Raw genomic sequence first — 16170 nt, 5'->3', positions numbered from 1 at the left:
CATTTACTGATATAGTTATACTCCATACTGTATATCTTCTCCTGAAGAAGGAGATTTCCTTGGCTCCAAACGCATTGGGAAATTAATACTATGGCTAACTACAATGATATGTATGGTTAATTCATTATTCTGTATTTTATGTATGATGCTGTTTAACTCTTTATGGCATGATTTCATTTTACTAAATACATTTTGTATTTTGTTATATATCTCTTGGTGTACGTGCCTAAAAAGTCCACCCCTAGGGGAACCCCTTTCCTCTTTTTCTAGTATTATTGGATGTGGCACAACAACCTTTTGCCAGACCTTGCCGTTCTACTCACCCGTCATAGGCTTTGACTCTAGGCCATTCCCACACATTTACATGTTTCCCCTTAAACCACTCAAGTGTTGCTTTAACAGTGTGTTTGGGGTCATTGTCCTGCTGGAAGGTGAACCTCCGTCCTAGCCTCAAATCACACACAGAGTGGTACAGATTTTGCTCAAGAATATCCCTGGATTTATCACCATCCATCTTTCCCTCAACTCTGACCAGTTTCCCAATCCCGACTGCTGAAAAACATCCCCACGGCATGATGCTGCCACCATCATATTTCACTGTGGGGATGGTGCTCTTTGGATGATGTGATGTGTTGGGTTTGCGCCAGACAGCATTTTCTTTGATGGCAAAAAAGTTCAATTTTAGTCTCATCAGACCAGAGCACCTTCCTCCATGCATTTTGGGAGTCTCTCAGATGCCTTTTTGCAAACTCAAAACGTGCCATTTTGTTTTTTGCTGAAAGTAATGGCTTTCTTCTGGCCACTCTGCCATAAAGCCCAGCTCTATGAAGCATACAGCTTATTGTCATCCTATATACAGATGTTCCAGTCTTTGCTGTGGAACTAGGCAGCTCCTCCAGGGTTAACTTGGGTCTCTGTGCTGCTTCTCTGATTAATGCCCTCCTTGCCTGGTCTGTGAGTTTTGGTGTGTGGTTGTCTCTTGGCATGTTTACTGTTGTGCCATGTTCTTCCCATTTGGTTATGATAGATTTGATGGTGCTTCTAGGGATCATCAAAGATTTGGATACTTTTTTATAACCTAACCCTGACTTGTACTTCTCAACAACATTGTCCCTTACTTGTTTGGAGAATTCCTTGGTCTTCATGGTAGTGTTTTGTTAGCGGTGCCTCCTGTTTAGGTGCTGCAGCCTCTGGGGCCCTTCAAAAAGGTGTGTATATGTAATGACAGATCATATGACACTTAGATTGCACTCAGGTGGACATCATTATACTAATTATGTGACTTCTGAAGATAATTGGTTGCACCAGAGCTTTTTATGGGCTTCATAACAAAGGGGGTGCATACCTACACACATGCCAGTTATCGTTTTTTTATTTCTGAAAAATGTTTTATGTATATATTTTTCTAATTTTACTTCACCAACTTAGACTATTGTGTTCTGATCCAGCACATATAATTCACATAAAAAAAAATAAAAAAAATAAAACAAACATTGAACTAAAGGCTGCAATGTAACAAAATGGGTAAAAGGCCAAGGGGGGAATACGTTTGCAAGGCGCTGTAGATGATTAGTAGTTTCTCATTTTTCCAAAACAATGATCTAAGATTTCCTGGTCTATGGCCAAACTAAAATCAATGCATTTACACAGAGGACATAATTTGGGCTATCACATGCATCTAAGTAAAAGTTACAGAGTTCAAGTTGGAACCTTGACGCTGACAGCCTTTTGACCATTGTCTGTAAAGTGTGTGATATATCTTTTGCTATTTGTTGTGATGGAGAGGGAGGAAGCGCCCCATTACACTTTAATTATTACAAAACTACATTGGAAAGTCATTGAAGACTCGCCAATACGTTTAACCTTTATACCTCATGTATGCAGTTTCCACTTTGGGACTTAGCTGATAGGTTATAGAAAGAAAATTGCAAAAATAAAGTGCTGCGCAAACTGTTGGCGCTATAAATATTCTTAATAATAATAAAAGGGATGACTCTCTTATTATGCCATCTAGAAAACATGATCATTCTCTTTGTTCTGTGCATGAGTAAAGTAATTTAGGCTAGAGCAACTCCATTAGTATTTTTATTTTTATGAACGAAGATTGTTATAGACTATGTTAATAGGAGGAGCGATATTCAATTTTACTGTTTGTGTGTAGTTAATGTAATGGAAAGATAGATGGCTCAGCAGCTGTCAGAACAAGCTTCTGCGACCTCTATGTAGCTGGGGTAATCCTGGACCAGGTCCATACAGCCATTTCACGCTTTTATGAAAGATACAGGGATATTGATTGTTCCTTGTTATTAGCAAAATAAGGATATGTAATGTATCCATGAAGCACTCTGGTCACTTCTGATGCAAGGTGTTTTAAATGCAATGCACTTTTTTATTCTGTGTCCATAATGCTTTCATAAACCTGTCATAAATTATTGTGTCTCCTTTACTCCCATTAGGAAATAGCAAATGCAAAGCGGTCAGTAGAATATGATAAAGAATGGATGAACCACATAATGAAGCTGCTTGAAGGACAGGTATTGGTAATATTCCACCAAGCATTTCTCATTTTAAACCATTTACATAATGAAGATTTTATATGAAACAAACAATATAAGACTTTCCAGTCCAGGTCCTTAAACCAACATCAACAGCCATTGTTCTTACATGAATACACTTATATACACCTATACCCTAAAGCTTTGATATTACAAGCAGAACATTTAGAGATAAACTTGCTGTTTACTTATTCATTGGGTGTAATCTATGACTGCAGAGGCTTTTGAAATACCAGTTTGGAAACAAGGACATTTACCTGTAAACTAGTTCTTGAAAATTTCTTAAATCCTCTAGCAATCTTCATTCTCCACTCTTTACCCATCTTATCCAGGAATAAGCTTCGGAGTCTAGTCTGGTAGCTGGAAGACCTTGGTCTTTCTAAAAGTTGTCAGTTTGCTGGTTATAGTGATGACAATGTTTTAATCACATGCAGTGCAAGGGACTCTCTTTTAAATGTTTAGTGTTTTTTAATTATTTTAATACTGAGGGAATAATAACAGAGCCTGAATTAGCCACACAATCATAGATAAACTGACTCTGATCGCTAAATAGCACATATTAAACCATGTAAGTATTGAACAACAAATGCTACGTAGGCACCAGAGTTGTTTGTGAATTATATACATTTGGGAACATCTGCTTTAAAGTTTATGGTTCCACAGGACACATTATGCTAATGCAGCAGAGAATCACTTCCCTTATTAACAAAGGATTTCATTGATGCCGGCTTGTCTGGGAACATACCATACTTCATAACACTTACTAACCGTTCCCAATTATCAAGGGAAATGTTTCTCCAAGCCTGTTGTCAGTCCTAGCTAATGAGAAATGAGAATGAGAAATGCATGACGTCACAGCCAGGAGGGCAAATAGCATTTATTTGAAAATCTGTTCTGACTTAACACTCGCCAATCAAGATTTGAGATGTTGGTATACATTATCCATCATCACCATCATAAGACTGTGCTTAGTATGAAGATGGGTAAATCTGATTTTTTTTAACACTTTTATATTTTTTAATTAAGCTGCTGTATCTATATTCACCTATGAATCACCCTCTTACTCCAGTCAAAAATTACTCTCAGTGCAGTAATGTAGTCAATAAAAAGTGTATGTAATTTTATTTATTTATTTATTCATTTTTTGGGTGGGGGTTAGTGTAGGGAAGAGTTAACAAATAATAGAGTTGGACAAAAAAAAATAGAATAAATAAAAAAAATGGAAAATTCCCTTAATTTTCTGTTAGGGGGGCAAGTGAATCTGGCACAATTCTGTTTTCTGATTTTGTTCACAAACTTTGTGGCAGTTGGCCACTGGAGTCTATAGGGGTTTAATCTTGTTATTCATTTCTGGCCATGTGTAGAACTAATAAGCAAGATATTGTCAATCAAAAAGTAGGGTAGTGGTAAGCCCCACTCTGCCATAGGAGATCTGTACCAATGCCAAGAAAAATAATCATGTGGTCGACATTGAAAATGCGCAAACCCATTATATGATATGTTTGAGAGATGCTGTATGTGGTGTTATGAAGCGACATATTTTCAGACAGCCTCAGAGCCAGTAAGGGGAATTTACTAAGACTGGGACGGTCAGAATCTGAAGCAGGTGTGCATGGCAACCAATCAGCTTCTAGATTTCATGCTATGGCTTTTCTGCAAGGTCTTTTATTGAATATATACTGAGCTGTGTGAGTAGCACAGCATGCATTCCTGGCACACTTTAGCTTTGCTGAATTGACTGATTCCTGTACACATGCAAGGAATCCTATAATTTCCCTGCCGGCCAACCAAGATGCTGAAACCTGGCACCTGGAAGTAGCCCGGGGAGATGAGTGCTGCCAGTGAGGGATGTAACGTCCACATTGCTAGAAGGTGGAGGTGAGTATTTTGTGGCATTTAGTTCCGGAACCGGCTGAGGCTACAAGCTGGTAACTATGCGTTCCTACTCTAGATTCTGTCTGCTCCAGTTTTAATAAATTCAATTCAGCATCAACTGACAGCACATATTTTACTGTGGAATTGAATTGCAGTTTTGATTAATACAACAGCAGCACCCACTCTCGTTAAAAAAAAAAAAAAAAAAAAGCTTTTTCAGGTATTTTTTTTTTTTTTTTTTTTTTATGATTAGGTGGTAATTAGCCCACTTTAACTGTTAAAAGGAGCAGCTGCAACAGATGTAAAACCCATAGGAAGCCAGCTTATAAAAATATTACAGATAAAATGGGTATAGCATGGATTGGCCAGTGGAACAACAGTTTAATGGTGTCGTTTATAAGCTCCTTTTAATGACTGCACTTCACTATATCATCTAAAAAGGCTGAAGAAAAATATCTGTCATTTTAGGTCTTCTTGTTCTAGTATTTTTTGGAGATGAATAGAATGCTTAGCTTAATTTTAAACAATTGTGATAGAGGAATGAATGTATGGTGCTTTGGTACAAGTCAAGCTGCAAAAAAAGGCAGCTTAAAGAACCGATGGTCCACAACAAATGAAATGACTTCAAATCATAAAATAAAGGAAAGACCAAAAAGCCCCAATAATAAACAACATGAAGGTGGGGGTGAGTGCCTAAAGAGCTAGCAATCAGAAGTAATGCACAGATTTGTAAAGTGGAGTTCCAGTCATTTGTTTATAAAAAAAACTAGTAGCTGCTGACTTTTAATAAACACACACTCTCCTGCCCCACGATCCAGCAGTGCACTCACCACAGCCAGTGATCCTTGTGTCCTCCCTCAGCGGGTCCAACATCTCTACTATGGGCCTAAGACAACCGGCACCTGTCAAAATCGGGTACCTGCCCCCCTTCCCAAAAGCTCAGTTTCAAAAACAGGAGCTGGGGAGCAGGCCTTGAAGTAGAAGTTCCACTTTTGGGGGGAACTCCACTTTAACTGACCCTAGTCTCTCTCTCTACATTGTCCTGGTGCTCCAGGGCCTTCACAGATGTGATAGGTAGTTAGGAAATGATATGTATAGTTTATGTTCCTAGAACACCTGAAGGTGCTACTTGGATGTTGGACCTCTGTATGGGGCTAGGCTGTGTACAAGTCTCACATGTGGTATCTCCATTCTAGGTAGCAGATTGTATTTTAGGGGGTCATTTGTGCTATGCACATGCTATGTGTTAGAAATATCTTAGAAATTGACAATTTTGTGTAAAAAAAAAAAAAAAATTTATTTTCTTTCTTTCTTTTTTCATAAACTTGTGGAAAAAAAATGATTTGCTCAAAAGACTCATTATGCCTCATAGATCATATGTTGGGGTGTTTGATTTACAAAATGGGGTCATTTTGTGGGTGTTTCCATTGTTCTGGTGCTCCAGGGGCCTTCAAATGTGTGATAGTCAGGAATTTAGATGTGTAATTTATATTCCTAGAATGCCTCATGGTGCTCTCTGCATGATAGGCCTGTGTATGTAGCCAGACTGTGTAAAAGTCTTGCACGTGTGGTATTTATTTTTATTTTGTTATTTATTTTTATTTTGTGGTGTCATTGCAAGTATGCCTGTGAGGGTGAGAAATTACTTTTGTGTAAAAATGAATAAAATAATAATAATTTCTTAATTTTCCTAAGAATTGTGGGAAAAAAATACAACTTCAAAAAACTCACCATGCCTTTTACTAAAGACCTTTCTACTTTCCAAAAATGGGTCATTTTTGGAAAGTAGAAAGCATTTCAGGGCCTCAAGAAATGATAAGCCCGTCAGTACATCAAGTGTGATCAATTTTCATTGGTACCATAGCTTCTAGACTCTATAACTTTCACACAGACTAAATAATATACACTAATTTGGGTTATTTTTAGCAAAGATATGTAACAGTATAAATTTTGGCCCAAATGTATGAACAAAAATGACATATTTGCAAACTTTTATAATAGAAGCGAAAAAAAAAAAAAAATTCAACATTTTTAACTACCTACACAGTGGTGATTACCACCAAAAGAAAGTTCTATTTGTGTGAAAAAAATGAAAAAATTATAAAAATGTTGTTTAGGTACAGTGTTGCATGACTGCGTAATTGTCATTCAAAGTGTAAGAGCACTGAAAGCTGAAAATCTGGTCTGGGCAGGAAGGGGCTAGAACTGCCCTGTATTGAAGTGGTTAAACACACTTTAAATGTATTTTTTAATTCAATGAACGTAAATACATATATTTAACTTGGAGTCAGTGTCTTGTTATCCACTTTATTGTACTTAGACTGGGAAAGAGAGGGGCAGAACTAAATCTGGCCATACAGTATTAGACTTTTGTTCAAAATCTTTAATTTATTGAGAGTTCAGATTAGAAATTCTCAAGAAAAATAAAATAAGAAAAAAACATGAATTTGATTTTCTTATTATTATACTTGCCTGACTAGTGGGGACAATTTTGACCATAGTGATGAGAAAATTCAAATGAGCAGGATGGAATTTTTTTTCTCAAACAAACAAATTTTTTAACAGTGAATTTGGTTTTCATTTGAGAAATGGCATTCGTCCCAAAATCAAATGTTAAATGTAAACCAAGTTTTGAAGTACTCTTGAACAACATTTGTCAAGTCTTTGAATATATACTGAAAAACTACTAATGTAGGGCCAACTTAAGAGCCCTGCAGATGTGCTAACAAGAAACATGCTGATAGGATGAAATAGTAGAGTGTCACAGACTGGGGTGTGGGGGGTGACCTAGCTTTATTGTTGAAAAATGTCAAGTTATGCATTTGGGGGCTAAAAATATGCATGCATCATACATACTAGGGGGAGTACAACTGGGGGAATCAGTGGTGGAGAATGATGTTGGTGCTCTGGTAAATCACAAGCTTAATAATAGCATGCAATGCCAAGCTGTGGTTTCCAAAACAAGCAAAATCCTTTCTTGTATTGAGAGGTATGGACTCCATAGAGAGAGCATTTTACCCATGTAAAATCATGAGTAAGACCTTATCTGAAATATGCAGTTCAGTTTTGGGCACCAGTTCACAAAAAAGATATTGGGGAACTGGAAAAAGTGCAGAGAAGAGCAACCAAACTGATAAGAGGCATGGAGGAGCTCAGCTATGAGGAAAGATTAGAGGAACTTAATTTATTCTCTCTTGAGAAGAGGAGATTTAGGCTGGATTCACACCTATGCATTTTTAGTGCTTTTTGTATTTTACAGATTTGCACTACAGTCCATTTAACATGGTTTCCTATGGAACACGTTCTGTAGTACAAATCTGCAAAATGCAAAAAGCACTAAGAATGCATAGGTGTGAATCCAGCCTAAAGGGGGAATATGATCAACATGTATAAGTGAGTGGTCCATATAGTGAACTTGGTGTTGAGTTATTCACTTTAAGCCAGTGGTTCTCAACTCCTGTCCTCAGAACCCACTAACAGGCGGCCAGATTTTAAGCATTACCTTGGGGAGATGCAGACTAGAATACTGCAGTCACTGAGCAGCAAATTATATCACCTGTGATGTTTTTCAGTTATCTTGCAAACCTGGCCTGTTAGTGGGCCCTGAGTAGTTGAGAACCACTGTGTTAGGGTCATCACAGAGGACAAGAGGGCACTCTTTACGTTAGGAGGAAAAGAGCATAGACTCCCTCAAGTACTAGTTCTTATCAGCTCAGCAGAATGATTTAAAAAAAGGCCTGGATTTTTCCTGAATGCACACAATATAACTGGATACTTGCCTGACTGTGTCTGGAGTTGATCCTGGCTGTGTCTGGAGTCACAGAGCCAGAGTCTGCATACTAAAAAAGAATGCCAGAAAGTGTAAAATGTCTGTGTCTCTTTACGTATTGCTGATTATTTAGGTAGAATTGAAGCTGATGTATCGGGGACAGCCAGGCAACTAGCATTTTCAGAAGGTATGTTGAGTAAGGCAGCCTCTCTGATTCTCTCATGACAGTTTTTTTTAAGTGCAAATAGAAACGGGCCAGTCACCACCCCGCTGGTCTGTTTGGCAGGGCTGTGTATATCTTAGGACTGGATGGATGGAAATACTAATTCTTTGGCAGGTAAAACAGTTCTGATTTGTGCTGTGTGCCATTGGTGTATTTCTTTGCCTAGAACTCGGCATATTAAGGTGCAGGGCTGGGCACTTCCCGGGAACCATGTAGCTAACACATCTTAAAAATGAAAACTGGCATCTACCTTTTCAAACCCTTCTGTTTTTAATAAGACTAAGGAAATCTATTTGTCAAATCCTGATTCTGTAGAGATCTTGGCATGTAATAATTGCTTTCTGCACCACAAGAAATAGCATCCCATGTTAAAGCGACAGTCAACTCCCCCTACCCCCCATCCATGTTTTTTTTCCCACTTTCTTGCAGTACTTTAGTGCTCTTCAAAGCACATATGCACTCACACAAGGAATCTAGCGTTACCCTGCTGCAATTCGCTATTCAGGTGGAACACAGTAGATCCCACACCTCCATCTTTCTTGGTCCTCTTCAGTTGGCTGCTTTGCTTCTTTCGGCTGTAAGCAGCCAGCTCTGATGATGCCCCGAACCCACCCCCACCCAGTTGTTATGTGTACCAATTTGCAGCCTCCTGGAAGATGTGATGTAGATATCCCAGGAGGCTGCAGAAACAGGTACACGTCATTCTAGCCTAGGCCAAAATTTGGGGCAGGAGGTGGGGCTAAAAATAAAAAATAAAATAGCTAGGGAGAAAAAAAATCCACGCAATTCTGCTTGTTAGGGGGAAGGGAGTGTTAAGGTGAAATAAAATTCCTTTTGGGAGTTTAGTTTTTCTTTAACAAGGAGTGGCCGGCCTACAAAAATTACTCCAAGAGCATGAGGACGACTCATCCAGGAGGTCATAAAAGAACCCAGAACAACATCTAAAGAACTGCAGGCCTCACTTTCCTCAGGTAAGATCAGTATTGATGATTCAACAATAAGAAAGAGACTAGGAAAAAATGGTGTCCATGGGAGAGTTTCAAGGCCAAAGCCAATGCAGAACAAAAAGCATTTACCAAAAAATCTTGATTATAGTCAAGACTTTTAGGCAAACATTCAGTGGACCGATGAGACAAGAATTTAACTTTTTGGAAGGTGTTACATCTGGCATAAAACTAATGCAGCATTTCATAACAAGAACATCATACCAACAGTCAGACATGGTGGTGATAGCGTGATGGTCTGGGTCTGCTTTGCTGCTTCAAGACCAGGATGACTTACCATAATTGATGGAACAATGAATGCTGTGCTCTACCAGAATGTTCAGTTTGTGACCTCAAGTTCAAGTGCACTTGGGTTATGCAGCAGGAAATTATCTGAAACACAACAGCAAGTCAACCTCCAAATGGTTCAAACAAAGCAAAATTTAAGTTTTGAAGTGGCCTCGTGAAAGCGCGGACTTAAATCCAATTGAGCACTAACAGGCCATTCATGCTGGAAAACCCTCCAATGTGACTGAATTAAAACAATTCTGCAAAGAAGAATGGGCCAAAATTGTTCCACGGCAATGTGAAAGACTCATTGCCAGTTATCGCAATTGCTGGATTGATGATCTGAGTCATTTAAGTGTGACAAACATGCAAAACAAAAAAAATCAGAAGGGGGGCAAATACTTTTTCACAGCATTGTGTGTTTGCATGTATGTATATATACGAGGATTTGCATCATTTAATTTACACAACATGCCCGCAACTTTGAAGATTTTTTTTGTTCTTTTTTTATTGTGAAGCAAACAACAAATAGGACAAAATAACAGAAAAGGTCAATGTGCATAACTAGTCACCCCCCTTGAGTTAATTTGCGGAGCCACCTTTTGCGGCTGCCACAGCTCCAAGTCGCTTTGGAGAAGTCTTTGAGCTTGCCACATCTTACCACTGGGATTTTTCAACCATTCAAGTGTTGCTTTAGCAGTGTATTTGGAGTCATTGTCCGGCTGGAAGGTGAACCTCCGTCCTAGCCTCAAATCGAACACAGAGTGGTACAGGTTTTGCTCAAGAATATCCCTGTATTTAGCATCATCCATCTTTCCCTCAACTCTGACCAGTTTTCCCAGTCCTGACTGCTGAAAAACATCCCCACAGCATGATGCCACCACCACATTTCTTTGGGGATGGTGTTATTTGGGTGATGTGATGTGTTGGATTTGTGCCAGACACAGCATTTTCTTTGATGGCCAAAAAGTTCAATTTTAGTCTCATCAGACCAGAGCACCTTCCTCCATACATTTTGGGAGTCATCCACATGCCTTTTCGCAAACACAAAACGTGCCATTTTGTTTTTGCTGAAAGCAATGGCTTTCTTCTGGCTACTATGCCATAAAGCCCAACTCTATGGAGCATATGGCCTATTGTCATCCTATGTACAGATACTTCAGTCTCTGCTGTGGAAAGCTGCAGTTCCTCCAGAGTTACCTTAGGTCTCTGTGCTGCCTCTCTGATTAATGCCCTCCTTGCCCGGTCCGTGAGTTTTGGTGTGCGGCCGTCTCTTGGCAGGGTTGCTGTTGTGCCATGTTCTTTCCATTTGGTTATGATAGATTTGATGGTGCTCCTTGGGATCATCAAAGATTTGTATATATTTTTTATAACCTAACCCTGACTTCAGCTTCTCAACAACATTGTCCCTTACTTGTTTGAAGAGTTCCTTGGTCTTCATGGCAGTGGTGCCTCTTGCTTAGGTGTTGCAGCCTCTGGGGTCTTTAAAATGGTGTGTATATTGTGACAGAGCGAGGCTCTGTCCCTATGAAATTGGAGGAAAACGAGACGCAGACACAGAGTTTACATATCTCCAGCCCTGTGTCTGGGTCTTGATGTTAACGAGCAGGGTGTGTGCCCAGCTGCATATAAGCCATATAAATGAAGGGCTGTTGGTGTGGAAGGTGGAGGAGTGTGAACAGCTTGCTGCTGGCTGAAGAGTGGTTTGCCCTGTGGGAGACTGTAGTCCGTGTAAGGGACTGGGAAAGGCTGACAACCTTGAGAGTCAGGAAGACTAAGGAAGTCGGTGAGTCCAGGGGGCTGGAAAGAGTTGACAAATCTGTTGGGAGCAAGCAGAGGAACTGTTGACAATTGAGAGCCAGGTGGCTTGGTATGTTCATTTGTGTGCTGAATGAATTTAAACCCCTGCGTGGGATTACTGGATGAACTAAATATTTTTGTTTTCTTATAATAAACGTGGGCTACCAGGCCCCTAACCATAAAACGCCTGCCTGATGTAGACTAAAACGTGCATCTACCAATTGTGCTTAATCACCCCAACATTACAAGTGGTGTTCGAATGCGGGCATGTAGACGGTGGAATCCGGGTCCTTGCTTCATGGTGAGTCGCATCAGGAACTACTGCTAGCTGTGTGTGGCAGCCAGGCGAACAGCATTGCGTATACGTTTATTTGATGGACTGTGTTGCATGCAGGTTGTGTACCTGTGAAGGAAGAATTAAACATCAGATTTTTTTTTTTCCTTTCTCTGCTGAGAACTGTTACAAGCTGCTGTGTGCATGTGATTGCAAGGATGAGGCAGTCAAAAAGCAAGAAGTTCATGTTTAATCAAGTTAAAGAGGATGTTGTTCCTGGCAGCCTGAGCCCAAAGGTGCCACAGCATGACGCAAGGAGGCCTCTGCGCTGCATCCGTTGTAGTGAGTGAGGACATGCTGTTGCCCATTGCCCCTTGTCACAGGAATGTTTGTGGAATAACCAAGCTGGATGGGAGGTTGATGAATTCTGGAGCTCATCTACTAATGATTGTGATCAGCTGGGTCCTCAGAAGTGGTATCCAATGGCAACGAGTGAGAGCCAGTCATGGAGGAGATGCCAAGAAGTGAGCTCAGCATGGCCTGAGAAGATGTCTCCACCTTGTAGGACCAGTAAAAAGGGGCCAGTGACATGTGAGACAGAAAATGAATGGTTCAAGCGGAATCGCAAAGAGTCGGGTGCACTGCAAGGGGCTGAGATCTTGGCCTCTGACTATGTGCAACCCATGCTGCCTACAGAGGAGGTGGGAGACTTCCTTGTAAGATTTGAAAAAGTTGCTGTAAAGAGAAAATGGCCTAGGGACCGGTGGCCAAAACTGCTGCAAACCTTATTGCGGATAGAGTTCCGGTCGGTTTACCATTTGATGGATGGGGACCAGGATGACTATCGCAAGTTTAAAGAGGAAATCCTTCTTAGAGGAGAGGTATATCGTATCATGGGCCGCCAGCAATGCTCCAGGACGGGAGAAGTGTCGCCGGAAGACCTAGGAATTGGAAATCCAGAGAAACGTAAGGTTTTCTGTCATGGCCACTTAGGCAAAGGGGTCAGTCCAGAAAGGAGAGTATATCAGCCTGAATCCTGCATGAGGTATAGCCAACCAGCTTTGGAGCGCAAGTCTGCAGTTACCCCTAGCAACAAGGATCTTGTGTTACCTACAGGGGGCGTCAGTGGGTCCAGAAAGGCTGCAGTTTTGCTCCCTGGCCACATGGGGGAGTCAGCCTGTGGAGACACCACACCAGTGAGACAACGCACTCAAGTGAAGGCTATGACATCAGCTGCAGGAACTGGTAAGACTGTTTCAGTTTATGATGCTGAACCCAGTGAAGTGGGAGTATGTCCAGTGGGGAGATCCGCAGTACAAATGGACATAGACTTTCTGCATTGTGCTACCCAGAGCAGTGGGGAGGCGCAGCGTAAAGCCCAACTAGACGCAGGGCTAAAGACTGAAAAGGACATGGGGACTCTGCATATGCCTGCTATGATCCAGCAGATGGCTGGGAAAATTGAGCTAGGGGTGACCAAAACAGTGCTGGTACCATGTTCCCTAGTGACAGCTGCTGCAGGGTTGCCCAGGGAAACTTCCAAGGAGCTTGCAGTGTTAGAGCAGAGAGTTTCCCAGGTCAGCTATGGAGCTGCCCAAATAGGCAAAAGTGCCCCTTTACAGAGAGCAGGTGCTGCGAAGAGTCGCTCAGAGGTTATGGTGGCTCATAAACAAACCACAAAAACAGCAGTTGTGTCTACATGTAATGAGAATGCTAATGATCGTACTAACAAAAGTGATACTATTGCTAAACGTGATGAGTGTAATGACATTGAAGCATGTATTTCTTGTAATGTCATATCTGAGAGTGAGGTTGGTAATGTGTTCACTACCAGTGATGAGAGTAGGAGATCTCCCATGACAGGCAGAGGCACAGGATTGTCCATGGAAGTCTCATGGGGTTTCCATGTGTTGGAGTCAGAGGCTGCCCAGGATGGCTCTGGTGCTATGCTGGTGGAACAAGGGGGGACTAATTCACACAGTGAGAGCGTGTGGGCGCAGCCCCACAACCCTACATGTAGCCCAGTGGGCAAGGGGTTAATTCAGCCTGCAAAAGTTGAGTGTACAAAGCTGAATGTGTCTGTAATGCCACCAGAAAAAGGTGTTCAAAATGGTGTGCTGCACCAAGCTTTAGGTGATGAAGCATCACCCCAATGCAACGTTGATAAAAGTATGGTGTTACAAAATGATGTATATAGAAGTGAGGAATGTGCAGTTAAAGCTAATGAATCCCATGTTTCTGTGCGGCTTTCTACAGCAGGTGATGCAACACTGTGGAACGCCCATGGTGGAACCACAATGGACTGGGACAGCTGGGCCAAACAATTGCTAGCCATGCTGGATAGGGCTAGCTTAAGTAACAAGGGTGTGGACACAACTGCTATGCCAGACAGGGGGATCGCAGAGGCGCCGGTGGTTGAGGGCGTCCTGGTCCCTGCAAAGGTTGATGCCCTCCCCTCTGAAGAAACGGTTCAGGGCACTGGCATCGCAGATGTGTTGTCCACAGCCCCACAGCTAAATGATATTGAGTATCAAAGTGATAGTGTGACTTGTAATGACCTGCAGAGGCTCACCAACACTGGTGCAGAATGGATAAGTGTGAGACATGTGTCTGACAGCTCTCCAGGGGAGAAACAAGCTGTGATGATGAGTACCTCCAAGGAGGATGAGGTCTCTTCAAATGTCTCACCCTCTCAACCTGCAGTCGCTGAGCCCCTCCTTGTCTTGGACAGGGTAGAAGACCCTAGAAAGTTCTGGTGTTTAGACATGGGATGTTTAGAGATGACAGAAACTTTACTAGAAATGCTGGAGTTGGTAAAGATGAACTTACTGTATACTTGGGTATCTTCGCCACAGTTGGACCAGGTGGTGCTGCGTAGCACCAATGGGTGGAGCCAAGTGGTACAGGCAGTGCTGGGAAACCTTGACCAACAGTGGTATTGGTGGGACCAATGGTTACCCATTTGGCACAGGATCTACAGATTCTCTGTAAGCGTACTTCTAGTTATTGATTGGTATGGAAGGCATGCGAGAGAACTGCTTGAGATATCAGAGGTCTCTCCGTCTGATGCGGTGACTAGAAACATCTCTGCTGGTGTGGTCCGAGGTGCGGCGGAGCAGTGGTCAGTAGAGGGCGCAGATACTGCCTTACCCGCTAGGCCTCATGAGAAGGAACGGCCCAGAATGGACTCAGCAGTAGCAGAGATGCTTTCTGTCACTGGCCCAGAGGTACAAGTTAAGGTGCCCGGAGACACTATGGAAGAAAGTGTTAATATTGGTTGCCATAACAATGTAATGTGTTCACATGGAAAAAATGGTTTATGCTTAGGTCAGGGTAGTTTGTTAGAACAGGTACCCATGGAGTGTTGGACAACGGGTGAGGTGGAGCTGTGCTATGGTCCCGTCGGATGTAGTCCCTCCTCAGGTCTTCTTCTAACAAACACTGAATTGGAAAGCTGTGATCTGTTAAGAGTTCGTTCTGTAAACAATGATTTGGTTGCAGTGGGTACCAAGAGAAACTGTTTTAAACCTGAAATACCGATGGTGAAGGGTAAAATGGGTATTTGTAAGGTGAAAGGAGGGCTCAAGGAAGGCAGAGTTCCCCCAAGAAAAGTGAATAAGCCCAGGGACCCCAAAAGAAGAGGAAGGCTGAGTATAGGAAAATATAGGAACCTGTTAAGATCCAGGGGGGAATGTTCCTGGAAGCGCACCCGGAAAAAAGGTTGGGCCTACGTGGCTGACAGCCAGCACAGAGGTGTCCCAACCATCATGATGGGTGCTGGTGTTCCTCCCTCCGGATCGAAACAAAGGGGGGGGATATGTGACAGAGCGAGGCTCTGTCCCTATGAAATTGGAGGAAAACGAGACGCAGACACAGAGTTTACATATCTCCAGCCCTGTGTCTGGGTCTTGATGTTAACGAGCAGGGTGTGTGCCCAGCTGCATATAAGCCATATAAATGAAGGGCTGTTGGTGTGGAAGGTGGAGGAGTGTGAACAGCTTGCTGCTGGCTGAAGAGTGGTTTGCCCTGTGGGAGACTGTAGTCCGTGTAAGGGACTGGGAAAGGCTGACAACCTTGAGAGTCAGGAAGACTAAGGAAGTCGGTGAGTCCAGGGGGCTGGAAAGAGTTGACAAATCTGTTGGGAGCAAGCAGAGGAACTGTTGACAATTGAGAGCCAGGTGGCTTGGTATGTTCATTTGTGTGCTGAATGAATTTAAACCCCTGCGTGGGATTACTGGATGAACTAAATATTTTTGTTTTCTTATAATAAACGTGGGCTACCAGGCCCTTAACCATAAAACGCCTGCCTGATGTAGACTAAAACGTGCATCTACCAATTGTGCTTAATCACCCCAACATTACAATATGTAATGACAGATCATGTGACTTCACTTAGAGTTCAC

General features: G+C 41.9%; 1 protein-coding gene across 2 annotated transcripts in view; it reads left to right on the top strand.

Annotated features, from left to right (window-relative positions):
• CNTLN (centlein) overlaps positions 1-16170 on the top strand; it is a 580120-nt gene that overhangs the window by 538394 nt on the left and 25556 nt on the right. Inside the window, exon 26 of one of the 2 annotated variants that reach the window (XM_077475235.1) lies at positions 2457-2534. In XM_077475235.1, coding sequence (XP_077331361.1) covers positions 2457-2534 — 78 coding nt within the window. Of the gene's footprint in view, positions 1-2456; positions 2541-16170 lie in introns of both variants that reach the window. The other variant, XM_077475234.1, reaches the window with a different exon arrangement.

Source organism: Lithobates pipiens, unplaced genomic scaffold, assembly GCF_037356315.1.
Source record: "Lithobates pipiens isolate NorthernLeopardFrog02 unplaced genomic scaffold, aLitPip1_a1.2 Scaffold_13, whole genome shotgun sequence".
NCBI lineage: Eukaryota > Metazoa > Chordata > Amphibia > Anura > Ranidae > Lithobates > Lithobates pipiens.
The sequence above is the reverse complement of the archived record's forward strand: the minus strand, read 5'-3'. Positions and strand labels throughout refer to the sequence as shown.